At 42.6% G+C, this 22,740-nt stretch overlaps 1 protein-coding gene across 10 annotated transcripts in view; it reads right to left on the bottom strand.

The window, feature by feature from the left end:
• The window catches only part of QKI (QKI, KH domain containing RNA binding), a 112,128-nt gene that overhangs the window by 64,848 nt on the left and 24,540 nt on the right, over positions 1-22,740 (bottom strand). For all 10 annotated transcript variants that reach the window (XR_014006382.1, XR_014006383.1, XR_014006384.1 and 7 more), the window contains exon 2: positions 10,496-10,638. Coding sequence is in view for 7 of the 10 variants with exons in the window: in XM_081187948.1 (XP_081044074.1) it covers positions 10,496-10,638 (143 nt within the window). In the remaining 3 variants the exon portion in view is untranslated. The remainder of the gene's footprint in view (positions 1-10,495; positions 10,639-22,740) is intronic.

The following is a 22,740-nucleotide window of genomic DNA, read 5'->3' as shown; positions in this document are numbered from 1 at the left end:
CTCGGCCTCGCTGGTGTGGTCCACAGGAAAACGGAGAAGTACATTTGGCATCAGTTTGGCTGCAGCAGTTGCTGGAAGGAGGCATACAAAATTTACTCATTAGGCTTTTCTTCTCCCCAGGATATCCTGCAAGGCAGCGGAGGTTTAGGATCAGAGTTCCCCCCCCTTCTACATGGGCTACCTTCTCAGGTTGACGAGTCCCATCTGCCCCTCACTTTTCTCTGCAGCACATGCAGAAAATGCACTTCCCAGAAGTACCACAATGTGTCCCTCAACAGAAGTACTACCCCTCCCCTAACACCCTGACCCATTGCTATCACCATATTGAGAAATTAAGAAGTGAGTAACTGCAAGTTTGTGTTAAAGATGGGGAGCAGGTCTAAAAAAGTTTAAGAGTTTATTTTAAAATCTTAAGTTATTTCCACCCTACATCCTGCATCAGTGTGAGAGATCATCCTAATAATAATAATAATAATTTATTATTTATTCCCCACCCATCTGGCTTGGTTTCCCTGGCCACTCTGGGCAGCTCCCAACCGAATACTAAAAAACACAATACAGCATTAAACATTAAAAACATGCCTAAACAGGGCTGCCAAAGTAAGATAAAAGCAAGCAAAGATTGCTTATTGCTTTGACATCTGACGGTAGGGCATTCCACAGGGCAGGCACCACTACCAAGTAGGCCCTCTGCCTGGTTCCCTGTAACGTCACTTCTCGCAGTGAGGGAACCACCAGAAGGCCCTCAGAGCTGGACCTTAGTATCTGGGCTGAACAATGGAGGTGGAGACGCTCCTTCAGGTATACTGGACTGAGGCCCTTTATGGGTTTAAAGGTCAGCACCAACACTCTGAATTGTGCTTGGAAACATACTGGGAGCCAATGCAGATCTCTCAGGACCAGTGTTCTATGGTCTCGGCGGCCACTCCCTGTCACCAGTCTAGCTGCCACATTCTGGATTAACTGCAGTTTCTGAGTTACCTTCAAAGGAGCGCATTGCATAGTCCCACATAGAGCACATTGCATAGTCCAAGCAGGAGATAACCAGAGAATGCACCACTCTGGTGAGACAGTCTGCAGGCAAGTAGGGTCTCAGCCTGCATACCAGATGGAGCTGGTAAACAGCTGCCCTGGACACAGAATTAAACTGTGCCTCCATGGACAGCTGTGAGTCCAAAATGACTCCCAGACTGCACACCTGGTCCTTCAGGGGCACGGTTACCCCATTCAGGACCACAGAGTCCTCCACACCAGCCTGTCCCCTGTCCCCCAAGAACAGTACTTCTGTCTTGTCAGGATTCAACCTCAAACTGTTAGCCGCCATCCCTCCTCCAACCGCCTCCAGACACTCACACAGGACTTTCACTGCCTTCACTGGTTCTGATTTGAAAGAGAGATAGAGCTGGGTATCATCTGCATATTGATGAACACCCAGCCCAAACCCCCTGAAGATCTCTCCCAGCGGCTTCATGTAGATGTTAAAAACCATGGGGGGGGGCAGAACTCTGAGGCATCCCACATCTGAGAGCCCAGGGGTCTGAACACTCATCCCCCACCACCACTTTCTGGACACGGCCCAGGAGAAAGGAGCGGAACCACTGTATAACAGTTCCCCCAGCTTCCAGCCTCTAGACGGTCCAGAAGGATGTTAGATTCCATACAATTCATTTTTTGTGAAACTAACAGTGGAATCCTAGCAATATCTTACCCTTACATTAGTCTGTATCTTCTAAGGCTGCAATCCTATCATAGTAGATGGTATGAACTGAAATAAAGTAAATTCCCTTCTCAGATTATGCTTAGTAATTTTTGATAAATAATTTTCTGGACCTAGTTTATGAATGTATCTTATTGAATTTCAATAAACACAAAGTTGAGCAACATGAAATGAACAAGTATTAGTGTCTTACAGACTATTCTATCAGTCATATTATGTAAAGGGGGTACAAGGGAGACAGGATTAGTGCCAATAAAGTCACATTATTTCACATAGCCTCTCCACAAACTTGCTTGCAAGCCTGGAGGCTTGGAGCCTTCCTGTAGCGTATTGATAAATGTGAGAAAGGGGGCCTGATTTATACATGAGTAATATTCTAAAGAGGAACTACCTTTACAGACCTATAAAAATATGTATGGGCAAATATAAATTCCATATTTAAACTTCTTAGGTGAGTCACAGTTACCCTGAAGAAATTGAGTATCCAAATATGTTGATTACCGTTTGCATATTAAAATATAATTTATCCAGTTAAAGAATTTTTGCTGAATACCCAGCATATCTATGAGTAGAATTCTAAATTTCACTCTTCTAATGATTGAGTCCACACCAGCATTTCAAATTAACAGACAGAATGATCCCCCCCCTCCTCCTCCTGTGTGCTGTTCTGGGGGGGCGGGAGGCACCATTACACAAGCAGAAGTGCTAGGCTTCTGCTGACAGGATTAGTTAGGTGAATCCCACCCTCAAAGTTTACAACAAACCCTAAAAGTTTACAAAGTCTGCTAGCAGATTTTCTTAGACCATAGAGTTAATCCTGTTTTGGAACCAAAGTACAACATTAAAATATATCTAGCTATCCCTAATACAATATTTAAGATTCTATTCTGAATGCAACATAAATCCCCTGAGCTCTGGAAGCTGTAGATCTTTTCCATACAACACTTGTGGCTCAACTTTAGACTTCAACAAGTTCAATATTGGTATAGCTAGCCTTCTTCCCAATAGTTCAGCAACGTTTGAAAACCTTGCCTACTCTCAGATAAGCTTTCAGGTTCATTTCTTTTACACGAGGGTTCCATGAATACAAGGCAATGAAGAATACTCCAGGTTATCTATAATTTCACAAATCTTCACAGTTACTATAGTTTTCATAATTAAATTATTATTTGTTTACAATATAATCCTAAAAATGTGAAAAGCATTGAGGCCTATTTCTGCATGAGCAAATGCGAGCATACAACCTGCATTCAATAAAAGCAAAATCCTGACAACACCATGTCAGGGGAACCTCTACAGTTTCACCTTTAGTAGATGTAAAGCACTGAGTGTCATCAGCATAATTATTGTCAGCCACTCCAAACTATTTCATGCAGAAGTTGAATTGTATACAGCAGATAAAATGGACCACAGCTTATGCAACACCACTCCTCTTAGCCAGCCAGCCAACAAGTCAGGAATCAAGCCAGCAAAGTGTTGCTCCCTCAATTCTATCTTGGCAACTGGTCCAGAATGATACCAGGGTTAACAGAAGAAACATTTAGTAGGCCTCAGTCCATCTGCAAACTTCTTGAATACTTCTGTTCCGAGTTCTAGTCTCAATTTTTCATATGGAAACAGGTCCTTACATATTTTGCTAAACTTATTTCCAAGAAATGGCTAATCTCTGCTTCTTATATGAAAAAGTTAGTCATACCTCTAGTTGCGTTAGGTTCACATTGCGGATTTTTGGGTTGCGAACGCTGCAACCCCGGAAGTGTATACTCCCGGGTTTTGCTGTGTGCTTCACGCATGAGTGCTCTATTGCATCACATGCAGAAGCGGCGCTCCACTTACGGACATTTCAGGGTGCGAACGGCACCCCAGAATGGATCATGTCCATAAGCAGAGGTACCACTGTACTAGCAGTAATTTGAAGAACTGCAACTTGTAAAGGTAAATCAAATTCTTCTACATTAAAAAGCATGCTATAGTAATACTATATTTTATTCTGCAAAACAGCAAGCAAGAATATATAATCATCTGAATAAATTGCAAGATTAGAAGGCAAACCAATCCATTTACAGTGGGACATTTCACCTAACAGGTAAAGGAGTGGACATAGAGGTATCTTACCACTTACGTTCAATTTCTCCAAACTGTCTGACCTTCACTGTCAGTAAGCAGAATGACAAGCCCACCAACTGTTTCCCTCCCTGGGCTACAATGCATTCTCCTCCTTTTTAAGGCCAGTGTACCACTGCAACAAACAGCAGAGCTTAAGCCAGCTGCTAGAATGTCACACAAATATATTTAGCTCTGATCTCATTTATTGCCTTCCCTTAGTGACAACCATGTAGTAACCTTCTTGCTCTTGCCTGCTGACATTCTTTACCAAACTGGCACCACCACAGTGCAGCAAGATTATCTGTCATCAAGACACATGCATTCGAGGTAGAGTCTTAATGTATTTATTACTTTTTATTTGCTTGAACTACCTAGGACAAGCTGAAGTTTGGCAAATACTTGGGCACATCCTTTCCTCACTAATTTCAGTAGAGCTGTGTACAAGTCATAAGTGAAATTCTCATCCTGAATTTTTATAGTTTTGTGTTATTACAGATATTGTCATACTATTCATCAATATACTGATCAGATATTAGAAAAGCTACCATACCACAGCTGCATGGGTGCCTTAGGTTGCTTTTGTTTTTTAATTTTTTTTAATTGGATCAAAAGTGTTGTATCTCAATGTTCTAAGTCATTATTTTGGATAATGTGTTATCCACGGTCCCTGTTGGGTCATGTATGCAAGATAACTGACTGTTTAGTTTATTTTGTTTATAGTGAAATAAAATTATACACACATACACAAACACAGCAATTTAACACATTTTATTTCATTTGTGGAAAAACTGGTCCTTAGAGACAAACTGGAAAAGGTTTGTGGAAATAGAAGTACCGTATTTTTCGCTCTATAACACGCACCCGACCATAACACGCACGTAGTTTTTAGAGGAGGAAAATCCGTAGGCATGCCACCCGTAGGCATTCCCTCCATAACACGCACAGACATTTCCCCTTACTTTCTAGGAGGAAAAAAGTGAGTGTTATGGTGCAAAAAATACGGTACTTTTATTCCCATCTGAAGATTGCCAGATATTTCTGTTGTCATTGTTGTCCCCCCGCCAAAGCTCCTTTTATCTGACATGGGGGAAATTCACAGAACTACATTGGAGGATAATTCCACCCATAACATCCAATTACAAAGTCAACCACAAATAAGGTTTTTTAAAAATACATGATTTTAATAATAGCCCGCATTAGTTGAATTCTCAATACTCAAGACTTAAACCTGCTTCAGACATCATTCGATTGCCAGGAACATGTTTTGAACTTTCACTTCTCCCAAATTCCCTCAATCCCTAACTTCTGGCATGCTTCTTTTGCCATGACATCTGAATGAATCAAAGTATGATTCAAACCTTAGGGAAACCCCAATAATGTCCAAGTACAAATATACTTTTATCTCCCTTAGGCTACCCCTTCCTAAACAGCTAAGTGATGAATGAATGAGAATGCTTAAGTAGGCACAGAAACTCTGATGGAGGCGCTGGGGGTGGGGGAGAGAAAAGGCAAGGAGAAGCAAGGGAATATCATGGTAAAGGGGATAGCTGGTTAATTGTCATTCCCAAGCAGGAATGCTTGCAGGTACTACATGTCTGACTTAGCTGATCCACAGCTAATATTCAGTACCCTTTTGTTTAGAAATGCAAGGCATCTACAGATAGATGATGGTCAGCTCATTCAAGTCCTCAAGTACAGTGGTGCCCCGCAAGACGAATGCCTCGCAAGACGGAAAACCCGCTAGACGAAAGGGTTTTCCGTTTTGGAGGCGCTTCGCAAAACGAATTTCCCTATGGGCTTGCCTCGCAAGACGACAGCCCATAGGGAAATCTCCGGGACAGCGGGGAAGCGCAGCGCGTCTTCCCCACTGTCCTCGGACCTCCTCCCGCCGCGCGGCATCGGAACGAAGCTCCGATGCCGGGCGGGGGGGAACGCCTCCTCCCCCCCCGCGCGGCATCGGAACGAAGCTCCGATGCCGGGCGGGGGGGAACGCCTCCTCCCCCCCCCCGCGCGGCATCGGAACGAAGCTCCGATGCCGGGCGGGGGGGAACGCCTCCTCCCCCCCCGCGCGGCATCGGAACGAAGCTCCGATGCCGGGCGGGGGGGAACGCCTCCTCCCCCCCGCGCGGCATCGGAACGAAGCTCCGATGCCGGGCGGGGGGGAACGCCTCCTCCCCCCCCCCCGCGCGGCATCGGAACGAAGCTCCGATGCCGGGCGGGGGGGAACGCCTCCTCCCCCCCCCCCGCGGCATCGGAACGAAGCTCCGATGCCGGGCGGGGGGGAACGCCTCCTCCCGCCGCGCGGCATCGGAACGAAGCTCCGGTGCCGGGCGGGGGGGGGGAGAACGCCTCCTCCCGCCGCGCGGCATCGGAACGAAGCTCCGATGCCGGGGGGGAACGCCTCCTCCCGCCACGCAGCATCGGAACGAAGCTCCGATGCCGGGCGGGGGGGACGCCTCCTCCCGCCGCGCGGCATCGGATGGCTTTCCTGAAGACTTGGGGTGGGAGGAGGGTTTTCCTTCCCACCGCCAACATTCAGAATGCTGTTCTGAATGTTGGCGGCGGGGAGGAAAAACCCTCCTCCCACGCAAGCCCCGGGAACAGAGGGAAAGCGCTGCGCGCCTTCCCCTCTGTTCCCGTACCTGTCCTGAAGGCTTGCGGTGCGGAGAAAAGCCCTTCTCCGCACCGCCAGCCTGGCAAGCGGTTTCCCTAGGAACGCATTAATTGATTTTCAATGCATTCCTATGGGAAACCGTGCATCGCAAGACGAAAAAACCGCAAGACGAAGAGACTTGCGGAACGAATTAATTTCGTCTTGCGAGGCACCACTGTAATTGATCAAAGAACTGAAATATATATAATTCCAGCATCCACTGAATGATAAACTTATTCTCAACTGGGAACTAAAGAGAAAAATTAATAATCTAAATCACATTAAGGAGCAAACACACCATGCAGATTTCTGAAGTTCAAATTGGTCTAGAAAGAGTAGCATGCTCCATGTTCTCTATCAGGATACCTTCATTCTTTCAAAGTCTGGGTTTCATTGCAAAAGAATTCTGTCTTCCAAACTAGTCACAGAAAATTCATATGCTATTTACAATCAGCCATCAAACAGTGATTTGTTGCTGTAAAGGTACATCTATTTAGCATGCCCAATGTATAGACCGAATTAAAGAATTTCAGCAATCCCCAACCAGATTCCAGAGAGTCCTGACTGCAGCTCTTTCTAGTGATGGCATTACTCCATGCTTGAGTACTTCTTCATTTGTTTCACTATCAACTGACAGGATATTCAAACTGTAACCTGATGATCATATTTGATGAGCTCTCTTATTCATAGGAATCTGATCTTATGCAGTCTTTTATTGGCAAGCTGGATTCCGGTAAGGTGCATGAAGTCAGCTTGACTGATTGATCTATCACCCAGCTGATGGCAATACTTGTCAGGGATGTGTTCTTTCTCAAGTTAGCAACACACTGACCATGCTCAACCTCTAAAAACACATTTTTGAAGACAGGTATTCATGCTATCTCTCTTCTCTTATCAACCAGTAAGTCTCTGCTTCCTTACCCTCTTGAAACCTAGCACAATAATATAATTAAGGGAAATTAGAAAAGAAATATAGATATAAATATCCAAAGCACTGTCAGAAAGAAGTTCACCTTGTTTAGTAGTGTCACAACTTGGAATTAAAAAATGAGACAGATTCCCTATCATATTTTATAAAAAGGAGACACTTTCAAAGTTTTTTTTGGGGGGGGAAAGACAGAAGTTCAATGGGCATGCCCTGACATGACTTTCTGGAGTATTTTACATAGCATCATGTCACTGAACTTCTACACAGGACTAATAAACACTACTAAGGGGGTGGGGGGGGTGGTGAAAGCCAGTGTAGTGGTGTAGTGGTTAGAATGTCAGACTAGGACCTGGGAGACTAGGGTTCAAATCCCAACTCAGCCCTGAGCATGGATGCCCAGGTCTCTAGGGTGGCACAGTTAAAGCTAGTGCACCAGCTGCGCCTGTTTCTGGGCACAATTAAAAGTGCTGGTTATGACCTATACAGCCCTTTATGGTTTAGGTCCAACTATCTGAAGGAGCGCATTTCCTCATATGAACCTGCCCATGATTTAAGATCTTTCAGGAAGGCCTTCTCTCATTCCCACCACCCTCACAGGCATGCTTGGTAGGAACATGGGAAAGGGCCTTCTCATTGGCTGCACCCAGTCTTTGGAACTCCCTCCCTAGCGAAGTCAGACTAGCTCCCTCCTTGCTGTCCTTCCACTGGCAGGTGAAGGTTTTCTTGTTCCAAGAGGCTTTTGAGAACTGACTGCTTTTAATGAGAGGACTGGTGCCGTGCTGTTTTTATTGTAATTATCTGTATGGTTTTAATAGATTTTGCATGCATGCATGTGTGCGTGCGTGCACACACACACACTTTTAATTTCAAATTCCATCTAAGTTTAATTTTTAAAATGATTGTTCATAGCTGTTATTATCTATAAGCCACAGTGAGCCTGTCAGTGAAAAGGGTGGGATATAAATAAATATATGTACAACTACAACAGCCACATAAAAAGCTGCCTTAGACCAGGTCAGATATTTGCCCATCTAGCCTAATATTACCCATTATGACTGACAGTAGCTCTCCAGGGTCTCATCACTTCCTGCTGCAGGAATGGAGAACCTCAGGTCTGGCGGCTGAATGTGGCCCTCCAGGCCTCTCCATCTGGCCGTCAAAACTATCTACAGCTCATACCCCTCTCGGCCCTACTTTGCACCAGAAGTGCTTTTGCCTGACTGGAATGTGTCCTTGAACTCTGATGATGCCTCTTGCAAGTCTGGATGGAGGATAGGGAGGGCTGTGTGAGTACATGTAGTAAATGTAGTGAGTACATGCCTACTATACAAAGTTTCACTAGCAGCTCTGTCCACTTTTGCTTTTGGTCATATCCACCACTGGCACAAGGCCCTTAGAATATTGCCTAGAAGGGAATGTGTCTCTTAGCTTGAAAAGGGTTCCCAATCCATGCCTTACTAGATACTTTTACCTGGAGTTATCAGGGATTGAACCTGGCAGCTTCTGCCTACAAAGCATGTGCTCTACACTATTGAGTAATGGTTTTCTCCCCTGGAAACAGATAGTAGTTTGGGAGGGTGGGAGATTTAAACTGGGAATAGTGTAGATAGCAAGAAAATGGCCCTATGTATTTCAAAGGATTTCGAAGTCTGAAAGCAACAAGAACCAGGAGCTAATAAAAATAGAAATATGACATTCTCATCAGCCCAAATCAGCAAGCAGCACGGAAAGCGATTTCAGAAAAAGCAGCAACTTGGCAGAAGCCGTGTCCCAGGGTTGGTATTTTTTGTTTTGTTTTTGAGTGGGGTGCTCCTCTCCCCCCCCCCCGGCCGCCACCGCATTTTCTGGTCCCATGCCCCATTCACTGTATTAAGGCAGGAAATGCTACCCTATCCTGCATTTTAAAAGGTTTTTGAATAAAATTATACGGACTCTGAATTCCTTAGTTTGTTATGTCTTCATTCCATAATTTACTCAACCATTATTAATTCAGGAAGAGCAATATCACAGCTTTCCATTTAGTAGTAACTGTTTTATGTACTAATCATAATTAGTCTGTTACTTAACTGAAAAAGTTACCATTGCTCCTATCAGTATAGTTTCTTTTCTTTTTTTTACTAAAACATGCATGTATAGACGCTCAACATGCTCAGCTGTGACAAGTATAAAAAACCTGAGCACACTTCCCAAACTCAGTTCAATGTGCCTGCAAGTGCTGTGCCCATAATAGGTAGGGCTCAATCAAATCCCAGATATTCTCAGAAAAGCAACTGCACAGATTGTGTATAATTCCAAAAGCATAGACATAAGATTGGACACTTCTCTCAAAACAAAATAGTCAAGTCAATCACATTTTAACGGTTGCTTTCCGTTAAACTATACTGCCACTGTATAAAAAATGAAACTTGCTAACCACATATTTTCCAACTATTAGCAAATCAAAACTTATTACTCAAGATATTTCAGTGTAGATTTAGATATTTAAAGAGTTGTTGTTTAAAAAAAACTTTAGAGCTTTGCAGAAGTTCATCTAATATGAAGTTTCAATTGTTATTCTGTTGTAGAGGCAAGATGTCATGTATTCTGAAGTGCAATCTCATACGTTACAGAAAGAAGAGGGTTCTACCAAATTATCATCTGAGCAGCAAGCTAGCCTATGCCTGTTCTTAGACGTAGGAAGGCTCATATATGGGAACATTTCAGAAACATCTCATTGGAGACAGGTGAGTTGATCCTGAGCACACAAACTGCAGGTGCTGTGGGGATGAGTATAAATGGTCTTACCCCTTGGCATCATGATAGAATCACGTAGCTTCCAGAACAGTATTGCTTTGCCAAGCATTTGACAACAGCTAATACCGTTAACAGCTCGTTATACTTTGTGAAGTGACCACTTTCTTAATCTTAGTTTAGTCCAGAAAAATAGCAAGATATAAGCCATAAAATAAAAAATAAAGATTGCTCTATTTATCAGACCTTACACCTCAGTAGTATTCTTGGATCTAGAAAACTGGCAAACATGAAGCCACACTGAGAGGGTATTACACAAGCTATAAGCCAGAAGACAGATTCACCAAAAGAAGGTACTTACATCTGGATATTCTTTTACAGGCACATATAGTTTCTCTTGTAACTGTACAATAGGTCCCACAGCATCAGGTAATTCTGCACTTCTCTTCTCCGTGCTACCATTTAACGTGTCGTTATACATGTCTTTCCGTACTCTGCTAATTTCTGTGGGGGAAAATGTATACTTTGTGTTAATCTCAAGAAATTACAATTTCTAAAACATTTATTTATCAATTTTATTGCCATCTTTATGGGACCCCAAAATTTATTTCAATTATAAAACAATTGGAAACTGAATACATATATGCACCTTTTAAAAGCTACTGCCAGTTATACTCCAGGGATGTTTCTTTACATTAAAAAAGGCTGTTGTAGTAAAAATTTATAGATGTATTGACAAGGAAAACTTACAAATGTACCAGAAGCTGTTAACTGCTCTTTATTACTGAACTATGTAAAGGGGAATAATCGAAGTATTTCATGAATTTCAGAGGGTCCATTATTGAGCACTATGACAAACCATTTAAAGCAACCAGAGTTTATCTTTATCTTTATTCTCAAAGTTACTAGAAAGTTACTAGAACTATTACTAGAATAGATTATGTTTATAATGTTCTATTAATGCAATTAGAAGGTAATCTGAGGTAGGAGAGGACATTCTGCTTTATAATTGGTGCAGGAAAACTCATCAATCCCATTTACTACTTCATCATTATATATTTACTCTCTAAAAAATACTCAAAATTGACTCACTACAACTGGAAGTAAAGCTATCAATACAAAACCTCTTAGTTATTGTTACCATAATATTTTACTTAAGTCCACCTTCAACTTTTGATTCAAGCAAAATACTGAAACCTTGTGAACTATTTAAAATTTTCCAAAATAAAAGTGTTTTTGCTTGCTTTATGAAATCAAATCCAGGACTGATAGGTATCATCCAACATCACACTCTTCCTCTCCTTATCACCGTGGGCCCCCAAAAATCTGCTTCTGAGCGGCGGGGAGCACTCCAGAATAATTATGGGAGATGGGAGGAAAGGAAGTTCCATTGCACAAGTGGAAACTTCATTGCACAATCAGGTGGGAATCATAGGATGTTACGGTAAGGGTTCAATCTCAGAGGAAACTACAGTACAGCAAACAGAAAATTCCTAGGAATTCTAGAACCTCGTTGGGTCCATTGACATACACATGATCACATAAGGTCTACTGCTCAAGAAACAGTCTAAACAATCTTCTGAAACCTCACCTAGTAGTGATCCAATCACAAATGAAGGAACCAAAGCCAATAACCTATTTCCAGACCAATGCAACAAACCAAATATTCCAAAAGAGAAAATAACATCTACATGCTTCAAATGTGGGGCTGGGAACTCAAAAAGATAATACTGACCAAATAGAATTGACTATTCAGCTCTAAAGTAATTCATGTCACACCTCACATCATGATGAAGTCACAGAATATCACTGCTATGACAGAAATGAAGCTTGCATTTACCAAGATCAATCAGCTAGATTTTCAAGCAAGTGTTACTGAGGACTGCAGGCTTGAATGTGACTTTACTTTTCTTTTTAAAGGTCCACATTTTGGCAAGTTAAACAGACACCCATGTGTAACATTAAGAACATAATATGATACAGATCTCAATAGCAGCCTCACAAATTCAGGGCACAGCAATTATTAGACAAAAGTTTCTCTAGCTCACCTCCCCTTACAAACCTTACATCTGCCATTAGGGCACACTGGCATTTCTCAAATTCAAACAGGCTTTCTTGCCTTGTAGTATAGAGAATTCTTCGGTGCCACAGACAACATATATGACTACTTACAGGCTACTGAAATAAAGGTAAACAAAAATGAAACTTTAAATACATGTACAGGGTGGAGGGGCAGGATCTTCCTAAGTTACTAAACCAATGTTTTGGAAGCATCTCTTAAAGAATAATTTTCTGTTCCACTGTCCTATTCCATTTTATATATATATTGTCTTTCATTAAATTTATACATTCTGTTGGTATTCAGTACAACAGAATCTAATTAACTAGTAGTCACTATAGACTGTGGTGTAGAATATTTACTATTGTACCCAAAATGGAAAAGAATTTCAAAGAGCACATCCAGAAACATTTAAGCTTAGTAACAGTAATTTCATTTCTCTACCACAAACTCACATAAAAATACACCTATGCAATGTGCAGAATTCTCAACTAAAACCAACTTTAGACTGAATAGTAGTCTCCCCATGTTAAAAACCAGTGAAGTTTCTAAAGCAGTTTGACATGTTTTAAGAAAGGGAATTCCACTAGGTAGCAGAAAACTGTTACATTACTTTAAGTAGCTCTTTGGATCACATACATTAATAGGATTCACTGCAAATTACTGTTTTCCTTCACACTCATTTCTCGTACACAGCAGTTCGAAAGCACACCAGTGCAAGTAGATAAAGAGGTACCGATGCAGCGGGAAGGTAAACAGCGTTTCCATGAGCTCTGGCTTCAGTCAGGGTGTTCTGCTGTGCCAAAAGCAGTTTAGCCATGCTGGCCACATGACCCAGAAAGCTGTCTCCTAGGTCCTAGTCCAACACACTAACCACTACTGCACAACAGATGTGGGTTTTTACTTATTTCTGTGTTCTCTGCGATTTAATTTTTTCCTTCCATCAATTTTCTTTGTGAATCCAGTTCATAGTGGTTAGAATGATTGACTTGTCATATGAGACTGATAATATATTTTTAACTATTTGGCAGCATTTCAATTTGGCAGCAAACTCAATTTCATCATTTTCTATTATAAAAATGGACCTGCGGGGTTGCAAAGCCCTCACCCCAACTGCAACACTCGTATCAAATGGCTTCAGCATTTAAAGCAACATCTTCCATACACAAACAGGTTTGAATCTAAACAGCCTTTCAAACTAACATTTCAAAATTGGTATAGCATTCAATTCACAATTCATAGCAGAATATTTTAAAACTTGAGCACACTGATTAGTTGCTAAAATTCCACAAATTTTACCCAGGGCCCACACATTTTGGTGGGAAAGTACACTTTAACAGGGCCTGAATGAACACGACACAACTGAGAACCAAAGACTCAGATGTTATGCAGTACAAGGCCTTATCACCATATTGCAGCAGCAAGCTGGTCAGCAGATGCAACTATGAAGCTCTGTTTTATACAATTTTGAAACAACTTTCAAACATCAGTCCTGAAAGTGCTACTTGTTTAGTACTCTAAACACCAGCATTGCGAGCATCATTACCCGTTGATACCACTGACTTTTTTATATCTGCAGTATATCTGACAAGATTTTAACATACTATACTTTAAGTAGCATTTCTGACAGTAGTAGCAGAGCAGGTATTTCATAAAACATAAAGCATTCTTCTACTAGGACACCTTGTAGAAATGTTTTCCATATTTTAGCTTTACCTCAAGCTCCTATTGGCTATTACTATTCTCCTTTTTAGTACTAGCAGATACAAGTGACACAATGAAAACAAAGCAGGAAGCAAAAACTCAAGCCTCCATTCCTACAAAGAACTAATAAGTCTTACAACCTCAGCCAAAGTTCATGGACTGATAGTATTTTATTGCTCAGGAATCTTTTTCTTAGGGAGAGGATTGGGAGAGGGATCTGACACCGATGTGAAGGGATAATGGGCATTGTAGCTTTTTTTCAGAGTGACAAATACAAGAACTACCACCATGACAATACATATCAATGATTAGCTATTTGTGACTATCAGTCCCTGCTCACTTTGCTCTCAAACCCTACTCCCCTAAGACCCCGTACCCTACCCCCACCTTACTCCTCACCAAAGCACCACAGAGCAGACTGCCAACACATCTCCCCTGTTGACTGACCCACGCCACCTCCACAAGTCAATCTCGCTCACCCTCTCCAGCCCCTTACTTGAATTACCCCACTGCCACAAGTCCACCTCACTCACCTGCTTGCCCACCTTGCTCACCCCACTCACTGCCATCAGTAATAGGAGGATGCTTGGAAAAAGCTGTAGCACGATCTGCTTTACATTAACACTGAATGGTTTCAGACTAATGCAGCATGCTTTATTTTGATACACACATGCTGGGCTGCAACCAAGAGATAGGCAAAAATGCTGAGCTATGCAATAGCCCAATAGCACTCAGATCTGACCTAAATGAACCAGCACCTAAAACCAAATCTACCTAGAATCAGTGATGGAGAACTTCAGACCCACCACACCCCTCAATCTGGCCTGTCAGGTCTATCTCAGAAAGCCTCACCCATCTGCCAATCATTCTACATCATTTTATTGAGTTTGGAAATAAGCCCTTAAAAAGCAGACAGAAGGATCTCACACCTCCAGTCTTTGTACTGAGCAACAAGATGCCAAAGATCAGGTTTAAGCCCTCTGTCCACTCCGCAAAAAGTAAAATGCACCATTTCCACCCAAACCAGTGAAGGTGATGAGAAATGCTGCCATTTACTTTCATTTCTGATCTTAGCAATTTGCTGCTTAGCACTAACACCAAGTAAAACCCCTTTGCCTCTGTGCCTGCTCAGGCAGAGGGAACTTTCCAGCCACCCAAATCTCACTGCTGGAATGGAGATGAGGAATGAGTGGGCTGAGCATTTGCTAGTGGCCAGGAGGAAGAGAGGAAATGTGTGCAGATATATTTTAATTTAATTTTTGTTTTATGCCAATGGAGAAGAAGAAGAAGAGTTTGGATTTGATATCCCGCCTTTCACTCCCTTTAAGGAGTCTCAAAGCAGCTAACATTCTCCTTTCCCTTCCTCCCCCACAACAAACACTCTGTGAGGTGAGTGGGGCTAAGAGACTTCAAAGAAGTGTGACTGGCCCAAGGTCACCCAGCAGCTGCATGTGGAGGAGCGGAGACGCGAACCCGGTTCCCCAGATTACGAGACTACCACTCTTAACCACTACACCGGAGAAAATTGTATTTATTTTTCTTTGTACTATTTGAATTTATTCCACTGGTAGGAATTTTATTTTGCTTTGTTTCTGTCTTACCCACCACTGAACACTTGGAAAGTTGGCCATGTTTGAATCCAGCTCTCAGAGTAAGTGTTTCCCTACCCCTCACCCCTAATTTGAACCAAGCTTAAGACTCTTTTCCTCTATAATGAATGAAGTATAACAACAGATGCCCTCATCACAGCAATATCTTATTTGGTGTAACCTATATAACTGTTTTTTTGCTCACTTCTCAGTTTATGGATATTTATCACTTGACATGAATGTTTACTTTACATTTCATGCAAAGTTAAAACACTTATGTAGTAAATGCCAACTCTGAGCACTGACCTAGTCTTGCTCAGTGACTTATCACAGAGATGTAAACTGAAATCAAGGTTCTGAAAACAGTTTAAACACCAGGTGCTGAAGGTTTCCATTTTCCAGCATGTGGGAGTGGGAGAGGTGCCATATGAATATCTACAGGGCTGCTCAATGTATCCACCCCCACATTCATCTTAAAAAGTCAAGTAGAAACAGGGTCACATTATCATAAGCAACCTTCTTTGCAGTTAGCAAGCTTCTAACAAAGCACCTTGTCTTCACTGCACAAGCTGCCTTGTGACAAGTAATTACAGCAGCCTTCCCTAATATGATGCCCTCCAAAATGTTTTGGACTCTGTTTCCCTGCAATCCCAACTAGCAAGACCAATAGTCAGGAATAATGACAGTTGCAGACCAAATACCTAGAGGGCACTAAGTTGAAGATGCCTGGTTTAGACGTGCAAAGGCACACGAGCTGGCAAGAACACAAAGAACTTGACCAAAAGATGCAAAGAATCGTAACTGACTTTAAAAGAATTCTTCACAAAAGATAATTGTTTTGTTTGAGAATAACTGTTTTCATTATGCTTTATAAGGATGAAAGATTATCACTTTTCTCATTTTTGTAAACCAACATACTTCACTATGGGTAAATGCAGTTGATACCCAGGAAACAAAACCTACTTTTAGGTACTTACACCTATGTAACGCAAACCAGTATGAGCTGCTAAAGCAACTATTGTTGAATAAAAGCATATGTTCATTTAAGCACAAAGCTGTAACTTGATGGCAATGTAAGCATAGAAAATATACATTAAAGGTAAAGGGACCCCTGACCATTAGGTCCAGTCGTGATTGACTCTGGGGTTGTGGCGCTCATCTCGCTTTATTGGCCGAGGGAGCCAGTGAACAGCTTCCGGGTCATGTGGCCAGCATGACTAAGCCGCTTCTGGCGAACCAGAGCAGTGCACGGAAATGCTGTTTACCTTCCCGCTGGAGTGGTACCCATTTATCTACTTGCACTTTTGACGTACTTTCGAACTGCTAGGTTGGCAGGAGCAGGGACCGAGCAACGGGAGCTCACCCCGTCGTGGGGATTCGAACCGCTGACCTTCTGATTGGCAAGTCCTAGGCTCTGTGGTTTAACCCACAGCGCCACCCGCATCCCCTAAAATGTACATTACAAATGCAGAAATACTGTATTTACTTGAGCCATCAAATCTAACATACACCTCAATTTTCAGAACCTTGAATCAAAAAAAAGCATTTGCTGTCAAATGTAAATGTGCCATCGAATCTAATGCACACCTTAATTTTCACAACATAATTTGGCCAAAAAAATGCAAGCATTAGATTCAAATAAATACGGTACTTGCTGACAAAACCATTTGCTTCAATCAACTATTGCATAGCATCTTTACTTCTTGTTTAGAATGCCATATGGACTACCTGATATTACATGCTTTATTTAATCCATTTAAGGCCCTACTGGTCTAAATGAATAGTTTAGCTCCCTATGAAATAATTGAGATATGCAAGAAAATGTTATACTGTGGAGGACTCCTGTTCTGATTCCGAGGTAGCCATGCAATTTTTTCAGATAGAAAAGACAGGGGTTCAGGCCAGCATACAAAGACACAGTATTTGTCACAATGTACCCACTATTACAAGGCATACATTACATGCAAGCAGTACTCCAGAATCATCACAAGAGAATTCGTGGGAGCGGCAAAGCAGTTGTAGCAAACAGGACTGGAGCCCAGTGATCACAGTTTCAAAGAGAAACTCCTCCTTCAGCCTATGAAGCTAAAAAGGTCCCACTTCAGGCACAAATAGAGGCAAATGCTGTGTGCTGGCTAGATCTCTTCAAAACCGTGCTGGATTATTTGGCAATAGCCTATTTATATATTGAATATACTAGCATTATGGTCACTGCTCCAAACTTGTTCAACAATGGTTAAGAGCGGTAGTCTCGTAATCTGGTGAACCGGGTTAGCGTCCCTGCTCCTGCACATGCAGCTTGGGCTAGTCACACTTCTCCGAAGTCTCTCAGCCCAACCCACCTCACAGGGTGTCTGCTGTGGGGGAGGAAGGGAAAGGAGATTGTGAGCCGCTTTGAGACTCCTTAGGGTAGTGATAAAGCGAGATATCAAATCCAAACTCTTATGATCCTCACCATCCTCCTGGTCAGTTTCATGACCAACTGTTATTGGGCACAGTCATTTATGGCATCAATATTTTTTACCTCTTTGTCACATCAGGAACACATGTAGCCAGTTTATGGAATGATAGTTGAAATCAATACTAAATTTCAAATCATACACTCTCCTTTTCTTAATTTATGTGTTAAAGACCCCCTTTTAAAACTGCAATCACTAAAACTGAACACATTTTTATTATTCCAACCATGACACAAATACATTTTTGCTCGCCATGCTCTGTACACAGTCGGCATTAATAAATATCACCAGTTCAGACTAAATTCAGAAAGTTGGTTGTGAGGGGGGAAGATTCTGTTGCAGTTACTAAGCCTCTCCAGAGAAATCCCAAGCTATCTACAGCCTAGAACTCAGGAGAGGCAGCTGGGGCCTCCCACTTTTCATAAGCACCAGTGTAATAGTGGTATGTAGCTACTCTGCAACTTCAGCATGGATGATCTAGCAGCATGTACCCCTCCTTCTGGCCACACAAAAGAACTGTGGGTGTCTCCAGATGATGATTAACAAGCTTCATTGCCTCCCCCCATTCACTCTAGATGTTTGCAAACCATGTGCTAAAATGTACTTTGAATAATATCTGTGCGCTAATCAAGCAGCTTTATGTATTCGTTTAGCAAGATGGCTCAGTATTGACCACTTCAGTCTGCCAACCAATTCACTTAAAAATTGAACTGCAGCTATGACTAGATAATTTTCTAAAAATGGTCTAGTACTGAGGGGGAAATGACTGCAATTCTAGAGACATCAGGGGTTTAAAATTAGCTACACTTAGTAGTAGTCAATTGAGGGCACAAGGAGAAGGGGACGACAGAGGACGAGATGGCTGGACAGTGTTCTCGAAGCTACGCACGTGAGTTTAACCAAACTGTGGGAGGCAGTGGAAGACAGGAGCGCCTGGCGTGCTCTGGTCCATGGGGTCACGAAGAGTCGGAAACGACTAAACAACAACAGTAGTAGTCAAACATTATGCAAGCCAAAGGCTCTTTTCAACTCCAAGATGGGCTTCTTTCATATGACATACAGTGGTACCTCAGGTTAAGTACTTAATTCGTTCCGGAGGTCCGTACTTAACCTGAAACTGTTCTTAACCTGAAGAACCACTTTAGCCTGATGCTGCCACGCAGCCGGAGCCCGATTTCTGTTCTCATCCTGAAGCAAAGTGTTTAACCTGAAGCACTATTTCTGGGTTAGCGGAGTCTGTAACCTGAAGCGTATGTAACCTGAGGTACCACTGTATTCAGAACACTCCTTTACTACTCTCCTCACTTCTACACAGCTGCAAACCAAGAGAGGGAGACAGAGACTCTTCGACGTCACACTAAGCCAGGGGTCAGCAACCTAGGGCCCATAGGCCGGAAGCGGCCCATGGAGGTTGTCTGACTGGCCCACAAGCCGCCCCCGAACCAAGTTGCCCATTCACGTGTTGCACTAAACTGGCAAAGCGCGGTGCCGGAAATTGCGTCTGTGTACATGTAGATGCTGGAAATCACGGGCGTGTGCACTCTCACACATGTGTGATCCAACCCAGGGAGGGATCTCCACAGGACCAATCCAGCCCAGGCAAGATAAACCTTGCTGACCCCTGCACTAAGCTGTTCTGAAGCCCAGGACTCTCCCCAGACTTTGCACTGATTTTAAAAAGGCTCAGAAAGTAGCAACAAATTCAGTGGTAGGCCTGCAGCTGTGGATGGAAGAATTTGCATGGTATCACTGCTTAAGACCTCACTCTCTCGGAAAAGGAAATAAAATATACATTTTTTTACTGGGACCATGGAGGACGCTAGCTCCAACCTCAATATATACTAATCTTACTTAGCCCAGTATAGAGATAACATGGCCAAATTTACTAAGCACAGGAATGTCCAGGATATGCCCCCCCTCTCCCCCACCTGCATGTATAATTTCCCCCTCCCCTTCCCTTTTGGAACTAACCACGGGTAACATCATGTGTGCTAACCCTATTTGGAACCAACCATGGCTTTAAAAGGGACACGGGTGGTGCTGTGGTCTAAACCACTGAGCCTCTTGGGCTTGACGATCAGAAGGTTGGCGGTTCGAATCCCCGCAATGGGGTGAGCTTCCGTTGCTCAGTCCCAGCTCCTGCCAACCTAGCAGTTCAAAAGCACACCAAAAAGTGCAAGTAGATAAATAGGTACTGCTCTGGTGGGAAGGTAAATGGCGCTTCTGTGCGCTGCTCTGGTTTTGGCGTTCCTTTGCTGGCCACATGACCTGGAAAAAACTGTCTGTGGACAAACGCTGGTTCCCTCAGCCTGTAAAACAAGATGTATGCTGCAACCCCAGAGTCATCTGCGACTAGACTTAACTCTCAGGGGTCCTTTACCTTTACCTTTACTGGCCTTAAAAACTCTGGCATTAGTATCAATCTGCATGCAATAAAAGCAAGAATCATCTCCAAAATGGGGGGAGCCCCTGGGGCATTCTTATTCTCATAGCCTTCATAGGTGGTGGTGGTTGAATTTATATACCGCCCTATACCCGGAGGTCTCAGGGCGGTTCACAGAAAAGTTCAACCCAAAAAACCACTATATAATCAAAATAAAAACAACCCAATAACACCCCCCCCGGCAAAAAAAGAGCCGCATTTTAAAGAGCATAGGGTGTCAATCAGATCAACCAAAGGCCTGGTTAAAAAGGAACGTTTTTGCCTGGCGCCCAAAGGTGTACAATGAAGGCACCAGGCAAACTTCCCTGGGGAGAGAAATTCCAAAGATGAGGAGCCACTGCAGAGAAGGCCCGTTCTCATGTTGCCACCATCTGGACCTCTCAAGGAGGCACATGAAGAAGGGCATCAGAAGATAATGATCTCAGAGTCTGGGTAGGTTCATATGGAAAAAGGCAGTCCTTGAGGTATTGTGGTCCTGAGCCATTTAAGACTTTATAGGTCAAAACCAGCACTTTGAATTGGACCCGGAAACTAACTGGTAGCCAGTGCAGTCGGACCAGGATCCGTGTAATATGCTCAAACTGTCTTGCTCCGCTGAGCAACCTGACCGCTGAATCCTGCACTGGCAGAATGTGAGGTGGGACTTCCTGGATGCAATCTGCCATTAGCAGTCCCTAGACTTCTACAATGTTGAGAAATAAGTTGACATTGTAGCTACAGTATTCTATCCAGCTGCAAGAGAGGTGGCACTATTTTTTTAAATGAAAGAAATTACTCCTTTATAAACTGGGCATGGTCAAACCCAGAAAATCTGGTAATGGAGTACCTTTAATACTATTCCAAATCTTAATTTGTTTCATGTTTTACTTGACTCTCCCAATTTACAGTCCCGACTAATTTTAGAACTCTTTGTCAACTTTATACGTACGGAGATCTTGAAAACCTTCATATGAAAAATGTTACAGTGTTGCTTTACAGCCTCCTGACATTTTCCCCAAGAATCACTGAAGTTCAGTATCAAGAAAGACCCTTCAAGTCTATCTTGGGGTTAATCTTTAATAACAAATGTTATATTCCAACAGCACTTAAGTGTTGGAAACTTTTTAAAAGAAAACCTGCAGGGAATGAAATTGACAATTTTTGACAAAGCAACCAGCCGGTGTAAATATTTGTTGCCACAATTCTGCATGTTTAAAAAGGACTCCTGACCATTAGGTCCAGTCGCGGACAACTCTGGGGTTGCGGCGCTCATCTCGCTTTATTGGCTGAGAGAGCCAGCGTACACTTTATTAAAGGAACATTTTGCAAAGTTTCCCATTTAGCAAGATGATTAATATGTGAATCAGTAAATTGCACTGTTATTTTTACTAGACAGCATCCAGAAAGGATTTCCAAAGGTAAGCAACTGACTTCAAGTATTAACTTTTATTTGTGGAAATACTACCTAGGGCACTTTTTACTTTAACGCAGGAAACTGTAACAAGTACTGGCACTACTGTGGCTTGTGCAATTTTATACACAGTATCTAAACATGCCTTTCAGAATATAAATAGCCATTCTCCAGCTGTTATCTGTTCTTAAATGATTTAAGTAGAAAAGCGTGTTAGCCAGTAATTAAAATGCTGTAGATAACCTGTTTGATTTCGAGTAAGAGCTATTTCACACAAACTATTTAACCTGCAAGAAGAACAGCAAATGTGAATAGATAAAAAGATACTGCAAATTTAGAGATATTACTCAAACTCTTGAATAGAAACATAGAATTTAATTTCTAATGGACAGCAGATATTAACTAACTTAGCCAATGTTCATCTTCCACTCCAGTTTGCACCAATGCAAACTAGCACTAGGTTACAGGAAATACAGGGAAGAAATGGGGAACCATGAAAGGCCACGACTTAATCCAGATTAGACAGTTGCCCACTGGCCACATTTACTACTAGTTTACTACTAGCCAGCTCTCTAAGGAACACATGCGGGCATTGGAAAAAGCCAGTGTGTGTGCTGCCAAAGTAGGCATTGCCACACTTGCCGCCGCCCCCACCCCGAGAGAGAGAGAAAGAACGAACATATGCAACCGACTGGGCACTCACCTACCCTCCAGGAAGACATACAGGCTTTGTTTCAAATCCATCTTCATCAGCAAAGTAGTGGAGCAGAATTTTCTTCCCCACATGCTGGACTGGGGGGAAGAAATTATGACTATTCTTCAGAGATGAATCACTAAAGAGCAGCCAGCATTTTTCCTCCCCCTCACAGCACTGGGAAGAGACGGACCTCTCCTCCCTGCTTAGTACTTTGATAGGGAAGATAGCTTGAAAATGCACCTTTTCTCCCTCTTGGATGCCGCCA

This window comes from Podarcis bocagei, assembly GCF_964188305.1.
Source record: "Podarcis bocagei genome assembly, chromosome: 3".
In the NCBI taxonomy this organism is placed as follows: Eukaryota; Metazoa; Chordata; class Lepidosauria; order Squamata; family Lacertidae; genus Podarcis; species Podarcis bocagei.
This window is presented reverse-complemented; position numbering and strand designations above follow the sequence as displayed.